This window comes from Onychostoma macrolepis, chromosome 09 (genome assembly GCF_012432095.1).
Source record: "Onychostoma macrolepis isolate SWU-2019 chromosome 09, ASM1243209v1, whole genome shotgun sequence".
Classification (NCBI taxonomy): domain Eukaryota; kingdom Metazoa; phylum Chordata; class Actinopteri; order Cypriniformes; family Cyprinidae; genus Onychostoma; species Onychostoma macrolepis.
Genome location: NC_081163.1, coordinates 25,633,121 through 25,649,497, shown reverse-complemented (window position 1 = coordinate 25,649,497; position 16,377 = coordinate 25,633,121). Strand labels below are relative to the sequence as shown.

The 16,377-nt window shown below is 36.0% G+C and overlaps 1 protein-coding gene across 3 annotated transcripts in view; it reads left to right on the top strand.

Annotated features, from left to right (window-relative positions):
* itga6a (integrin, alpha 6a) overlaps positions 1–15,079 on the top strand; it is a 33,283-nt gene extending 18,204 nt beyond the window's left edge. Inside the window, exons 3-25 of one of the 3 annotated variants that reach the window (XM_058787986.1) lie at positions 716–795; positions 914–1,175; positions 2,963–3,094; positions 3,180–3,393; positions 4,439–4,632; positions 4,720–4,814; positions 6,171–6,298; positions 6,388–6,477; positions 6,561–6,622; positions 7,023–7,192; positions 7,889–8,032; positions 8,273–8,388; positions 8,682–8,832; positions 9,077–9,160; positions 9,237–9,316; positions 9,428–9,505; positions 11,125–11,227; positions 11,328–11,504; positions 11,679–11,777; positions 11,872–11,982; positions 12,072–12,170; positions 12,292–12,417; positions 14,444–15,079. In XM_058787986.1, coding sequence (XP_058643969.1) covers positions 716–795; positions 914–1,175; positions 2,963–3,094; positions 3,180–3,393; positions 4,439–4,632; positions 4,720–4,814; positions 6,171–6,298; positions 6,388–6,477; positions 6,561–6,622; positions 7,023–7,192; positions 7,889–8,032; positions 8,273–8,388; positions 8,682–8,832; positions 9,077–9,160; positions 9,237–9,316; positions 9,428–9,505; positions 11,125–11,227; positions 11,328–11,504; positions 11,679–11,777; positions 11,872–11,982; positions 12,072–12,170; positions 12,292–12,417; positions 14,444–14,608 — 2,960 coding nt within the window. In that variant the 3' untranslated portion in view covers positions 14,609–15,079. Of the gene's footprint in view, positions 1–715; positions 796–913; positions 1,176–2,962; positions 3,095–3,179; positions 3,394–4,438; positions 4,633–4,719; positions 4,815–6,170; positions 6,299–6,387; positions 6,478–6,560; positions 6,623–7,022; positions 7,193–7,888; positions 8,033–8,272; positions 8,389–8,681; positions 8,833–9,076; positions 9,161–9,236; positions 9,317–9,427; positions 9,506–11,124; positions 11,228–11,327; positions 11,505–11,675; positions 11,778–11,871; positions 11,983–12,071; positions 12,171–12,291; positions 12,418–14,042 lie in introns of all 3 variants that reach the window. The other 2 variants (XM_058787985.1, XM_058787987.1) reach the window with 2 other exon arrangements.
* The last annotated feature ends 1,298 nt before the right edge of the window (positions 15,080–16,377 follow it).

The following is a 16,377-nucleotide window of genomic DNA, read 5'->3' as shown; positions in this document are numbered from 1 at the left end:
TATTAAGTAAAGATCATGTTCCATGAAGATATCTAGCAAATTTCCTACAGTAAATATATCAAAACTTAATTTTTGATTGGTAATATGCATTGCTAAGAACTTCATTTGGACAACTTTAAAGGCAATTTTCTCAGTATTTAGATTTTTTTGCACCCTCAGATTTCAGATTTTCAAATAGCTGTATCTCAGCATTTCACCATGACCACACCTTCTCCTGGGTCTTTAAAGATGGCTAAATTTAATTTAGTGAAAAATGTTACATCCTTATGAAAATATGATTATATTTTGTAATTATCATTTAAATCTGACAATTTAAATGTGGGGGCATGGCGGAGCAGCCTCTGTGGTCTTGGCCCTTGGCCCTAACACACCTAACCTATACAGAGGACATAGAATAAAATATGAATAAAATATAATTTTTCAAAAATGTTATTTTTCCATTTTTTTCTTGTGCTCTAAGCAATGTAATGACATAAAAAAAATACTAAATTCACAAAGCTTTTTTGGGGGGGTCTCATGAGGATAAATCTCAGTTTCAAAAAATTGACGCTTATGACTGGTTTTGTGGTCCGGGGTCACATATATAAATTCAGGCATGTACAGTAGATGTCTACTGACTGCTGTTTTGTTGTTTCATTGGTTTCAATGCTCAGCAGTGCCAGTATACCTTGAATTGTAATCATGACTTGGTTTCTGTTCATGGTGACTCTCACAGTTGATGCTCGTGTGGAGAATAAGGAGAACCAGTGGATGGGTGTAACTGTTCAGAGTCAAGGACCTGGAGGCAAGATTGTGGTATGTGTTACCATTAACTGACATCCAGTTACAGTGTCATTACTTTGCCATTTTAGATTTATTATTTATCACACAATGTCAATATCAGGCAGAACTAGCTTCTTTCTTTGTGTCTCAGACATGTGCCCATCGCTACCAGCGCCTGTTGTTCCCCAACACTCCCCAAGAGGCGCGTGACATCACTGGACGCTGCTACATGCTCAGCCAGGACCTGAGCATCGACAGCCAGTCAGATGAGGATGGAGGGAACTGGAAATTCTGTGATGGTCGCACCAGGGGTCATGAGAGATTCGGGGCCTGTCAGCAAGGCTTGGCTGCCACTTTCACTAAAGACTACCATTATGTCATCTTTGGAGCACCAGGGGCATACAACTGGAAAGGTAGAAAGACTTTTGATGTGAAAAATAAAAAACACACACACAGACACATACACACATGTATGTTTTTGTGAAAAGTGGGGACATCCCACAGGCGTAATGGTTTTTATACTGCACAAACTGTATGTGCTATTGCCCTACACCAGAGGTCTTCAACCCTGTTCCTGGGGACCCACTATCCCAAAGAGTTTAGCTACAACCCTAATCAAACACACCTGAAACGGCCAATCAAGCTCCTCAAGACTGCTTGAAAATTGCAGGCAGGTGTGCTGAAGCCGCTTGAAAATAAACTTTCCAGGAGAGTGGGTCCCCAGGAGCAGGGTTGAAGACCTCTGCCCTACACCAACCCTACAGCTAACCCTACCCCTTGCAGGAAACTTTGTGCATTTTTACTTCCTCAAAAAAAAAAACCTCACTCTGTATGATTTATAAGCGTTTTGAAAAATGGGGACATGGGGCAATGTCCTCATAAGTCACCTTCTCCTTGTAATACCTATGTCATTATACAAATGTATGTCCTCATTTGTCATAAAACACACACACACACTTATTGGATACGATTATGTGGTAAATGTTAGGTGTTTATTTAACTTTTATGTCAAAGTTTTGCTAAAATGTGTTTTGACTTTATAATCACAATTTATGTCCATCAGAAAGTTAAAAGGTACAGGTTATTTAACAGCAAACTCATAAAAGGAAGCAGAATATGCGTGAGATGGACTTTGTGTCCTCTGAGGCTGAGACCAGAGCAGAAGTGACTCACAGGTCACTGTTTTGACCTTTGGCAAGGTCTTACCTCATAGACACCTCATATTGCTATCATTTATTTATTATGATGGACTAATCCATTAAAATAGCCAGTGTCTTTACTTATGTGTTTTATTTGCATGGTGACCCCAACTGGTGAGGAGGAGCACTGCAACATTTCTTATTCATTATATTATTAATTGTAACAATTGCATTCCCTTGTGGAAAAAAGTACATCGTTTTTACTTATTACAGAAATGATATACTTAATATAAATATACTATAAAAGAATATACTTAAGTGCAAATTGTATGTAATGTTTTCAGACTCTTAATTGTGTGTTAATTGCAATGAAAAAGTATTATAGTATAAATTTATATTAAATTATGAGTACTCTTTGACACACTTAAGTAGGACTTATGTTCATCTTTATATGTAATTTCATAATTACTTCTACTGTCTTTTCAAATATGTTTAAAGTGTACTGCTGAATGTACTGACAAGTATTTATGGTAAAAAAAATTGACTTAATGTAATTTCTATTGAAACTTGTATGTCATGTATTTAAATATATTCATAATTAAACATTTCTCATGATAAAGCTGCAATTAAGCACAATTAAAAATAAAATATATATGTAATTAAAATTGCATTCAAGAACGCAACATGCATTTTAGTATAACACATCAAAATAAGTGTACTTCTTTAAAGCATGACAAAGGATTGTTAAACAATGATTTAAAATGTACTTTCAAGTAAAAAGTTTATTCAATACTTTTCAAAAGCGTACTTAAGTGTGTTAAGAAGCAGTCATGAAAGCGTGCTCTCTTTAGTGGCCTTTTATTTAATTAATATTATATCATCCAAAAATGCAATTTTAAAAATATACTGTATCCTTTAAAGGTTTGAAGTACACTACAAGTGCACATTCAAAACAATTAAACACACTTCTTTTTGCACAAATAACATTACTCCATCATTTGTTTTCCTGTACCACCACAATCTAGTTGTTTAGCACTCACCCCATCACTTTTGTTGTCTAGGTATAGTGCGTGTGGAGCAGAAGAACAACACTCTTCTGGAAATGGGCTTGTTTGATGACGGCCCTTATGAGGTCGGGGATGAAAATCGCCTGGATCCAAATCTAGTGCCAGTCCCAGCCAACAGTTACTTAGGTGAGCGTGAGAACCATGTATGTCTGTGTTTGTGTGCGCTCTGGTCAGCGAATGCATTGTGACGCTGAATCTCGCGCATGTACAGGATTCTCTCTAGATTCCGGCCACAGCATCACAGAGAAAGGCAGACTCATCATAGTGTCAGGAGCGCCGAGAGCCAATCACAGTGGTGCAGTGGTATTTCTGCGGACGGAGGGCGAGGTGTCCACCACGCTCACACCTGAACACATTCTGGAAGGACCAGGACTCGCATCCTCCTTTGGATATGATGTCGCTGTGGTGGACCTGAATGGAGATGGGTGGGTGACACACAGTGTTGGGAAGTAACTAGTTACATGTAACTAAATTACGTAATTTAATTGCAAAAAAGGTAACACTTTATTTTAAGGTGTCCTTGCTACACATATTACATGCACTTGCTATTATAATAACAATTAATTATGCATAAGTAACCCTAAACCAATCCCTAATCCTAACCCTAACTATATAGTAAGTACATTTAGTTAATTAATATTACTCAGTACTTAAATGTATAATTACACTGTAACAAGGACACCTTAAAATAAAGTGTAACCCAAAATAAATGTAATTGTAATCAGTTACAGTTACTGAGAAAAAATGTGTAATTAAATTAGTTACTTATGAAAATGTTAATGATTACAAAGAGGGTTACATCTGATTTAAAACATACATATTTAATTGATTTCTTTCATAAATTGCAGTGACTGCTTTAATACATGAGACATCAATGTTTCAGGAGTTTAGGACACAGAATAGGACACATGCTTATTCGATAACTGTTTTTTCCCAAGCCATTGTTAGATGCCAGTGTTTCCTGTCATAGCTATGCAAAGATTTGATTTCAAAAACAGTATCATAGCTACTAAACTATTTCTTGTTATGGTTTAAATTAGTATTTAACCTCTGAATGATTTCAAAGTAAGTCTGATTTTGTGGTGGCTGTGCTTTGAAATTAAATTATTATAATCTTAATTCAAGGGATAAAGGATTGCGAAAGTGATAGTAATCAGTGCTGAGTTCTACTGTAAGGCTAACCCTGCCTGGTTTACATGTTTGAAAATGATTAACAGTTGAAAACATTAGAAATTTAGAAAAGTAATCAAAACGTAATCAAATCAGTTACATTACTTTAATAAAGTAATTGAAATAGTTACACTTCTTATTACGTTTTAGATAGGGTAACTTGTAATCTGTAACCTATTACATTTTCAAAGTAACCTTCCCAACACTGGTGACACAAGATCTGTAGAAAATAAAGGAACTCTTGAAAATGAGTGGGTGGGTTGTGAATGGGCAGCTGAATTGTGCTGATTGTCCCTCCAGCTGGCAGGACGTTGTGGTTGGTGCACCGCAGTTCTTCCAGAGAGATGAGGAAGTGGGTGGAGCTGTGTATGTTTATATCAATAAGGCTGGAAGGTGGAAGGACGTCACTCCAACTCGCCTGAATGGAACGAAAGACTCCATGTTTGGACTGGCTGTGAAGAACATTGGAGACATCAATCTGGATTCTTTTGAAGGTTGAATGCAGAAGTTGGTTTTTAGTTTTGGATGCAAAATAATGACTTCTATCAGATTGTTTAATTTTCTTCCTGCTTGTATCTCAGATATTGCAGTAGGTGCTCCATATGCAGACTCAGGGTTTGGTAGCGTGTACATCTACCACGGATCTGCTGACGGCATCAATACCACACCAGCTCAGGTTAGACACTATCCACTGTCTGTCTCTCTGTTTGCTCTTCTGTCTACAGTTTTAATGGAACATATCAGTGAAAAATTACTTAAATCAAATATTGGTGGAACTAAAAGGAATAAATGGCACTATGAGACTCCTTTTCCAGTGTTATCCGGTTTAAAAGGTTTTCCATTTTCAGCATGAAACATTGGCGAAAAAATAGATACTTACTTGGTTTTATGCATTAGATATTTAATTGTATATCTAAATCTAATTTGGTTTTGATTCTACTTTGCTTTTGTCTGATTTAACTTTGTACTCTTCCTGCTGTGAAATATATATATACAGTATATATATATATATATATATATATATACACACACAAACACACACACATATACATACAGATATCTGATCTGATCTGATCATCATCCAGTCTGTCTGGAATGACATGAAGAAACAGAACAAACTGAGACAGACTAAATCCAGAAGAACTGTGGCAACATCTCCAAGACGCTTCAAGAAACCTCCCTGCAAAGCTACAGTACTTTTAAAAGTTTTAGTTAAAAAGCTGTAAAATGAGAATGCTGTCAAAATAATGTCATGAATAGATTTTCTATATAAATTAACTTCTATTAACTAAATTAAATCAACATTTGGGGTGACCATTCTTTGCATTTAAAGCAGCTTTTGCCCTCTGTGCAGGTAGGTTTCTTGAAGCATCTTGGAGACGTTGCCACAGTTCTTCTGGATTTAGTCTGTATAGACAATATAGTCTGTATATTTAGTCTGTGTGTGTATATATATATACAGTATATGGCCCTGGACCACAAAACCAGTCATAAGGGTAAATTTTGAGATTTATACATCATCTGAAAGCTGAATAAATAAGCTTTCCATTGATGTGGGTTTGTTTGGATCGGACAATATTTGGCTGAGATACAAGTATTTGAAAATCTGGAATCTGAGGGTGCAAAAAAATCAAAATATTGAGAAAATCACCTTTAAAGTTGTCCAAATTAAGTTCTTAGCAATGCATATTACTAATCAAAAATTAAGTTTTGCTATATTTACGGTCGGACATTTACAAAATATCTTCATGGAACATGGTCTTTACTTAATATCCTAATGATTTTTGGCATAAAAGAAAAATCGATCATTTTGACCCATACAATGTATTGCTGGCTATTGCTACACATATACCTGTGCTACTTATGACTACTTATGTGCTCCAGGGTCATGTGTGTGTGTGTGTGTGTGTGTGTGTGTGTGTGTGTGTGTGTGTATAGTCGTCTTCTTTTTGTGGTAGTCTTTGCTGTTAAACAATTAAAACAGCCTTACCTTTATCTACAAACACTAATACTTCTGACAATGATCTTGTAGATTCTGGAGGGTAAACAGCACAATATTAAGATGTTTGGCTATTCTCTGGCTGGAAACATGGACCTGGATCAGAACTCGTACCCTGATCTCGCCGTGGGCTCGCTCTCTGACACGGTTTTCATATACAGGTGCTGGTAGCTCACTTCTCATGTCAAAATCATTACCTGGAGGTGTTCTGAGATGCTATAGTATGATATAACATCTCTCTCATGTGCAGGTCCAAAACTGTTATTAGCATCAAGAAAGACATCAAGGTGACACCAAAGGAGATTGACTTGGTGAAGAAAACATGTGGCAACAGCGTATGGTGAGATACTAACATCACTTATAAATATGCTTGATATTTTGAACGCTAAAATTTATGGGTGTTTAATCTTGCATCCTTCATAGCTTGACTGTGGAAGCATGTTTCTCATATAAAGCAAAGCCCTCCACCTACAACCCTAAACTCAGTAAGTCTGTTTATGCTCTTATATTGACAAACAATCATTATGTATTATCTTTTTCATTTTTTATTCTAAAGGACTTTTTTTTAGTCTGAAAGCCCGATTTAAAAGAGATTAAGGGTTTTAAGTGTCAGACGACATAATGGCAGCATAAGCTTATAATAAACAGAATGCTATCATCCGTTGGTGTGGATGCTAATATAGTTATCGTTATTGCTATTGTTATCTTTATAGTTGTTGTTCTTAATGTGAACAGTGCTTAAGATGTAGTCCAAATGTATTCTGTGTTATTAATGCTGACAGAAGGCAAGATACTACATGCTAGATGTTCAGTAAAGTAAATAAGTGCATTTCTAGTTCTGAGGTCTGAAGCTCACATATTATAAATGTTTTGTTTGTTTGCCAGCTATCTCCTGTACACTTGAGGCAGAGTGGTACCGCAGGAAGCTGGGTCTTCCATCTAGGGTTGTGTTTCTGGAGAAGAGCGTGATGGATCAGGATTTCCAGTCGACCGGCACCCTGGAGCTACGAGGACAGAACAAGAAAGCCTGTTACAAGACCAAACTCAGATTACAAGTAAATAAAGCTTTAAAGTTGTGATGAAACAGAAGTAGTGACAGATCTTTTCTTCCATATTGTGACGCTCATCTGATTGTAATTGATTCTCGAAAAAGAAACATGCAGGGCGAGAACTTGGTTCAATGAATCTGTTTTTGATTGGCTTGTGAGATGTGGGCGTGGCACTCAGGTATGGACGCAGATAAACATGATCTCGCAGGGGTGAGATTTAAGCGGATTAAATGATTGGAAAGTCCTGCATACAGTTACCAGAGAAAAGTCCGTCATTTTTACCAGAAGATTGAGTTATGACATTTTGATTAAACATTATGATGTCCACAAATTGTTAAAAAATGAAACATATGCATGGATTAGTTGTTCTCAATAAGTACTGTAGCATGCATTTACAAAATATATGGCTATTGGTGAGGAAAGGACCAACATGAAGATCTTCCCCTCCAGTGAACTGTTAACTTAGTCACTTTATGACTTTTAACTTTATCAGTTAATCAGTTTTTTGTTTACACGAATCATTTATCTACTGTTGTTATCACAGTGAATTGGCAAGATTTTTATTTCTCTGTGCACTATTCCTATGATTCTCATTTTGGAATTAGGAACTGTGGAATTATTATGACATTCCAACAGCCTCTGTTTAACCTCTGTTTTCAATACATGTTGACTGAGTGGGATCTGTGATGTGCTGGTTTTCAGGAAGGCATCAGGGATAAGCTCAGAGCGATTCCTATTGAGGTGTCTGTGGCCATTCAGAGTGCTAAGAGAGGCAAACGGCAGAGTTCTCTGCCCCAACTAACGCCAATACTGGACTCCACTGTGCCCAACAAGACCATCACTGAGGTATACTCGCAACTTACTGCACATTATGTAGGAAATCTTATGAACAGTCAATACATCTTAAGCTCTACTTTAATCTTTAGATTTAGAATCTAATTGATGTAACTTAGACTGTAAATGTAATTAATGTGAAAATGATGTATTTCCTTATACAGTTTAAGTTAAAGAACTGATTAATGAAGTAATAAATATAAAAAAAAAAAAACAGACTTAAGATTTGATTTGCCATCTTTCCTGGCCTAGGTGAACTTTCTAAAGGAGGGATGTGGCACAGACAACATCTGTCAGAGTAACCTACACCTGCAGTACAGGTTCTGCTACAGGGAGTCCAAACAAGATGTGTTTCCTCCTCTACCGCTGTGTGTATCAGTAATACATCACAGACTACTAGAACCATGCAACACACACCAGCTCACAGACGCTCATTTAGCTCTGTTTACACCTGCTGTTAACAGCTAATATATATGACCTGATCGCTAGTGAAAAAATTATGCATTATTAATATATGTATAGCCGATGATCTTTTATATACCATTACACACTCAACAAAAATCTTTATATGCCCTGATACTTTGGATGATAGCTTGGATGTTTAAATTTGCATGTAAATAGGTTTCTTTGTTGGTGCTAAATTTTCAAATCGATCTCTCAGGGAGAAGGGTGTGCCGGTGATTTCTCTGAGTGATCAGAAGGACATCGCCCTGGAGGTCACAGTCAGGAACAGGAATGGAGATGATGCTCATGAAGCCAAATTGGTTGGGCATTTTGATGAATCCCTCTCATATTCAGGATTCAGATCTATTGTAAGTGAATCACAGGTCTAATTCTTCTCCAATTCATTTGATCGCTTTTTATGTTTGCATTCCATATTTTGTTGTATATCGTCATAAATATCATTATCGCAAATATTCTAGAAATATCATGATTTAATTTTGAGGCTATATCGCCCACCCCTACTCACAATAAGAGAATAGCAAACTGTAAAGCCTTAAATACAACTATTATCTGTGCTATGATCTTGTGTAACCAAACCCTGTCATCCTGTAGGATAAACATGTGATCTGTGCTGCCAATCAGAATGGCTCCCTGGCAGACTGCGAGCTGGGTAACCCTTTTAAACGGGATTCAGAGGTCAGTAATACTTCAAAGATGCAATATTACTCTATTTCATGAATTGCCATTTTAATATAAATGGTTTTTTTTGCAGGTAACATTCTATATCATATTGAGCACAGGCAAGATATCACTCGACACCAAAGAAGTTGAGATCGACCTTCAGCTGGAAACGTATGTCTGAAATATCAGAATCACTGTTGATTTAAACATGTTTGATATATGAACTAAAATGGTACTGTAATTTCATGTTGAATGTATACTGATATTTCTGTTCTCATACAGAACAAGTTTACAGGAAGGCCTGGGCAAAATGAAGGCCAAAGCCAAAGTGGTGATTGAACTACTTCTTTCTGTACAAGGGTACGTATTATAACTTTATTTAAGCATGCATGTGCACTCCATTGAAAACCATTGCTGTCTAGGAGAGAAAACTCAGAATTTTTTCTGACTTTCATTACTTTTCATTATTCATTACAGTAATATTATGCCAGCTGCACTATTATATAGCAGAAGGGTTGATGGGACTCTTACGTTTAAGTGTCAAACCTTCTAAAGCAAAGGCTGCAAACACTCAAGCAGGGTTTACCATGCAGTTGTAGAAATACTGAAATCAATATACTGCTGTCGCCTCTGTACTCTTGAGTAAAGTGCTTAACCTTGGGTTAAAAGCAACTGTTAATAACTACTAATGTACTGTATCCCTGCCATCACATACTTACCAGAATGACTCCCCTTGTGAAAAAGAAGTACTCTTAAGCATACTTTAGAGTAATTATTGCTGAAACAATACACCTTAAAAGAATATACTTAAGTGTGAATTGAATGTTTTTGGAAACATGATGATTGCAATTAAATTAAAATATGTTATAGCTTAAATGTATATTATATTCAATTAGCTGAATTTTAGAGTGCTTTTGACCCACTACATATATATAATATCATATTTGTTTGTATTGTCTTTGAAATATATTAATGTGCAGTGCTGAATATACTGACAAGCATTTATGGTAAACTAAAAAATACATTAATGTAATTTCAAATTAAAGCGGTATGTCATGTTTTTAAATATATTTGTTATTACACATTTGGAATGAAGTTGAAGTTTAGTATATTTAAAATATATTAACTTATTAAATAACACACTAAAGTTAAAATTATAATCAAGTAGCCTACTTTAAAACAAAGGTTTATTAAAACAGTGATTTTAAAATGTACTTTATAAAATGTAAACTTTAAATTTGATATTATTATAATGTGCATAAATTAAAAGTGTTCTTAATGTGTTAAACATTTATAAAAGTGTACTCTCTTCAAATACACACAAGTTGCCTTTTATTACATTATCTGAAAGTACCGTTTTTTTTTCTTGTAGTTCTGTAAGATTATATATGCAATCATTTATATCATCTCTACAAGTGCACATTCAATATGTGACCCTGGGCCACAAAACCAGTCTTAAGTCGCTGGGGTATATTTGTAGCAATAGCCAAAAATACACTGTATGGGTCAAAATTATAGATTTGACTTTTATGCCAAAAATCATTAGTATATTAAGTAAAGATCATATTCCATGAAGATATTTTGTAAATTTCCTACTGTAAATATATAAAAACGTCGTTTTTGATTAGTAATATGCATTGCTAAGAATTAATTTGGACAACTTTAAAGGCAATTTTCTCAATATTTAGATTTTTTTGCACCCTCGGATTCCAGATATTCAAATATCCGGCCAAATATTGTCCGATCCTAACAAACCATACATCAGTGGAAAGCTTATTTATTCAGCTTTCAGATGATGTATAAATCTCAATTTCGAAAAAGTGACACTTAAGACTGGTTTTGTGGTCCAGGGTCACATATACAGTTAAGTGCACTTCTTTTTTTTACAATGATCTATATACACTTACTTGTGCTTTGTCCAGTCACATTGTCAGCAAGCGTGTTGTATCAGATGACAGTGTTTTCTTGTTGTTAATCAGGGTTGCCAAGCCGTCTCAGGTCTATTTTGGAGGTGAAGTCAAAGGCATGAGCGCTATGAAGACAGAGGAAGAAGTCGGCAGCTTGGTCGAATATGAATTCAGAGTAAATGCAAAAGAAGTTTTAAAGAATCTACCTTTTTATATATCACTTCAGGTATCTTTGAAAAGCTCTGTTTTAAACTTAAGATTTTGTTTTTTTGCAGGTGATTAATTTGGGAAAGCCTCTGAAGTCTTTTGGAACTGCATCCCTGAACATCCAGTGGCCTAAAGAAAGCTCTGTGGGGAAATGGCTGCTGTATCTGATGAAGATCAACACCAAGGACCTGCAGTTAGTCACCTGTTCACCTGAGAGAGAGATAAACCCTCTCAGACTGAGTGAGGTACCAAATCCTCTTAGTTTACATCTGAATGAATCCTGTCAAAACATTCCGATGTTTTTCAATGTTTTAAACTGCTCAAAATATTATGCTAGATCGAGAAAACATTTGTAAGAATTGACCTGAATCAGACTGAGATTGGACAAAAAGTAAACACATCTGTCATACTTTTAGCAGTCAACATCAACCAGGAGAAAGCGTGAGCTAGAGGAGCGGAAACCATCTGAAGGCAGTAAAACATCCCTCTTCCCTGACAAACGCAAGCACAAGATTCTGGTAATGAGTTATATATATTTGTGGTGAACTTTCATTTTTAGCAATGCAATAGGACCAAAACAACTTCTTGAAATGAGCATTGTTTTCCTCGTAGTCTTGCAGTGGAGATGCCAGATGTGTGGAGATCAAGTGCCCCCTACAGGGCTTGGACAGCACTGCGGTCATCATTCTGAAATCCCGGCTGTGGAATTCCACTTTCCTTGAAGTAAAGACAATAAAGAGTGCTTATTTTGTTCCTTTGAAAGAATGTTTTGGGTTGTTAAAGCATTCTGTTTTGTTTCCTCTCTAAAACAGGATTATGTGTCCTACAATTACCTTGATATAATAGTGAAAGCCTCCATAAGTCTGGATGTTTCTGCCAAGAATATTGTCCTTAAAAATCCTCAGACCCAGGTAACAGTTTCCTATTCAAGTGTAACACAGTTAAATCTGTGACATTTAAGACATTAATAGATGTAGATGAAATATTGTGAGTCAACAAAACAGCTAGACTTACTGTAGATGTGATGGCCAGGTAAGGCTGACCGTGTTCCCGGAGACGACCGTGACTCCGTTCGGAGGCGTTCCCTGGTGGATCATTCTGGTGGCTGTTTTAGCTGGAATACTAATGCTGGCTCTTCTAGTTCTGTTACTCTGGAAGGTAATAAAACACCCACATGCACACACATGGAGTAAATTAGCCACATGGTTAAGAGTTCTTTAAGAAGTATTCCTGGTTAAAAGCTTCTATTTGTATTTTTCAATTCTAATTTCTCTTCTGATCATTATTTTTCCTGATTTACACTTTTAAAAGTCCTAAAAAAGTATTTGGAGACTTGCACTACTCTGAATGTCATTACATTAAACAAACCAAAAATCAAACAAAGTGTCAGTTTAAAAAAAAAAAGAAAAAGAAAAATACCATGAATATACTTTTTACTCAATAAAATAATATTTATAAAATGGACAGTTCCGGTCCTTGATTATGATTGATTCTCGTTGAGAAATGGCTCTGCAAACATACACCTTTGTTTACGTCTGTGTGTTGCTCGGCAACCGCTTTGTTGCAACCACAACCGTTTCTGAGGAGCTACAATGTTTGGCGGAAGAATAATGTTTTTATTAATATCATTACATTTTATTTGCTTTATTTTATTTTGTAAAACCTTGCTACATATATGGAATAACTGTTTTATAAAAGCAATAAGCCCCGTGTAGCCGTGGTTTACAGTGAATTTATAACAGCTAAGGGGCGTTGTTAGGCATGCGCAAAGCACGACTCGAAGCTTTATTATAAATGTACACTTTTAGGAAATATTATTCTTTAAAAGAATATACTGGTGCAAAGTGCAAACTATAGTGCATGCTAATTGCATTTAAATTAAAATGTATTATATTAATTTATATTAAATGCATAGGACTGAAATACATCTTTATGTACTTTCACCATTCTAAGTTCTTTGAGTCAGATAAGTGTACTGCCAAATCAACTAACAATTATTTATGGTAAATTAAAATTTCATGTATTTAAATAAATTTGTATTTACACATTTGTAATGATGTTATAATTTAGTACATTTCAAATATATTAACTTTAAATGTAATATCCAATAAACAACACAGTTAAAATTATAATCAAGTGCTTTACATGTGCTTTATATGTTAGTCAACACATCAATAAGTGTACTGAACTCACAACAAAAGATTATGATTTAAAATGCATTTTAAAGTAAAATGTTTAATGTGACATTACTATAAAGTGCAATTTTTAAAAGTCTACTTAAGTGTGATAAGAAACTTAAGATATATCCTTAAGTGGTGTTTTACTTCATTAATTATATATTATGTGCAAGTTTTTTTTTTTTTTTATTAAATATACTTGAAATACGATTTGAAGTATGCTACAAGTGCACATTCAATACAATTACACACACTTCACAAGGGGCTAGTGGATAGCGTTGATAGTTAATGTGATTCTCTACAACTGTGGTTCCTCTGCTAGAACTTGAGGAGAACCGACGTCATAAATCCATTAAAAATCACCACCTAATTAAAGGACATTAAGCAAAAAAATGCAGCAAAGTGCAGCAAAATTATCCTGCAGCATTTGAGTGCGGATGACACTGCCTTTAATATTTTAATGCATTGACATTCACACATTTTTATTCAGGTTTTACTGCTGTGTTTGTGACCAGCAGATTAATCAAATGAAAAGAAGTGTTAGTGGAATTCCACTGTCTTTAGTACAAATGTTTGCAATGACCCCTGAATTTGCCCCCTCTGTAGTGCGGTTTCTTCAAGAGGGCCCAGAAGGACGAGTATGATGCCGCTTTTCACAAAGCTGAGATTCACACTCAGCCCTCAGACAAACAGTCCACTGAGGCCTAGCTCTCCTTACCAGGGTAAAACACGATCGCTGCAGCAGATTGGTGTCTGCATGACGTGTGGCCTAACTCACTAACTCATCCTGTGCTTTGTCAAAAGGAAAGGAAAGACACATGCTGCACAGCGTGCTTCGCTCTTTCTGTGTGAAGCTCGGTTTTGTTTTATATTGTGTTGATAGATGTGCTTCTTCATGTCCTGTTTTGTCAAGCATGTCTCGTCTCTGTGTTCTCCAAAGCACATAAACGCAGAATGCGTTTTTCAAATGATGCTTAATGAATGCGCTTCTGTTCTTTCTCTGTCAGTGTGGATTTTTCAAACGCTCCAAATATGAGGACAGCGTTCCGAAATACCACGCGGTGAGGATTCGTAAGGAGACGCGTCTCTTGAAAGATGGAAAGGAAATGTTAGATCCTTTGGAGAAGAAGCAATGGATGACCACATGGAATGAGAACGAGAGCTACTCATGAGACTGTCTCTGCATTTTCTGTGGACAATTTGCAGCCATCAGGCATCTCTAGCTGTGAAGGTTTCAGAGGAAGTCCACCTCTGCACAGTCTGTGAGCCCACTGTTATAGAGAGACATGGAGATGCCTTTACATTTCCATATGTTTCTGGTAACTAAAGGGTAAAGACTGACTCTCGGATATCTCTGGGCTTTTTGTTTGCAATGCCACCCCTTAAAAAGTGTTTGTATATTTTTGGAAGATGCATGAGATGCCAAGACTGAATTGTCTTGATTTTCTTTGTAAATATTTTACAATGCAGTTTATTTATTTTGTCTTGTAATTTTGTACTAAGATGCCTACTGTGCATGAACTGCCCAAAGATTATTTTTCATGTCTTTCAGTAACTGTAAATTAGATTGAATGTTTTGAGGCCTGTCGAGTGAAGCTCAAGCGAGTGTCAGAAGAGAAAAAAATAAACGAGTCAATGAGTTACTCCTGAAAAATGTTGTTTGACACCAAGACGCTTTGACAACACAGTTGCATGTAATTTGATGTATTTTTAACATGCCACATCTCTAGAATGCTCACAAAATATAAATTTTTCTTGCTAATCATCATATTTTAACTTTGTTGCCAACTGTTGGATGGTGATAAAGTTAGACTAATATTAAAGGGGCATTCAGCAGTTCTTTAGTAGTTCTGCTATCCATCGATGTGGATCAGCATGATTGCTTCAAGTTTCCAAACCTGCAGACTTCAGTTCCAACCCTGCTCCAACACACATGCCTGTAATTATCAGCCCTGAACACTTTGATTAGCTGGTTGAGGTGTGTTCGATTGTGGTTGGAGCTGAAATCTGTAGGCTTTCCAGGAGGAAGGTTGGAGACCCCTGCCTTATGCCCTTACCTGTCTAACAAAAAGAAGCTAACTATCAGGATTTTATCCGCCACCAAATCTTTTCTCTTTTCTGGAATGTTTATGCCAGGTTTTTTTGGTCTTTGTCAATCTGTCTTCTGGCTTAAGGACTGTTCTGCTTCTTTGACCACACAGGTGCTGATTCTCTGCTGGTAAAGCACAATAATAAGTGTTTCAAAGTGTAATTTTCACTCTTTGTGTCACCAAACTAGACTACGCTACTAGCTAAGGTACTAATATGAACCCACTGAGGGTAAAGAATGTACAAAGTTGTCCATTTGAGGGTACTGTCCTAATGACAAGCTGTTGTATCCCTATTTCAATTTTCAATTTCAAAAAACTTTATTTGTCCCCGAGGGGCAACTCAAAGACACATTGAGCAGCACTTCAAGAAAACCAACACTATTTCAAACAAATACGCAGTATTATTGCAATGATAATGGTAAACAATAATGACAGTAAACAACAATAAATAGCAGTGAAGATTTGCTAACATTTATTTCTGACAGTGTACCTAATTGCTGTCTAGATCTTGTACAAACAAGTTTTTTTTTTTTCCTACATAGCTCTCTCCTGTCTTAAATGAGAAATTGATAAAACATTATCAGAGACCCACACAAAATAGCTTACTATTTTAAAGTCCTTTGTTACTCATTCATAAATTCATAGTTCTCTGTCAGGAGATGTGGGCAGAAGGACGGTGGCTCTCCATAAAGAAGTTCTCACCTGACTTAACAAGCCCTGAGAACTGGAGTAAAGTGTGACCAGAGGTGTAAAATACTTGAGTAATTTTTCTTGATTACTGTACTTAAGTATTATATTGGGGGATTTGTACTTTATTCAAGTATTTAAACTGACTACTTGTACTTTAACTT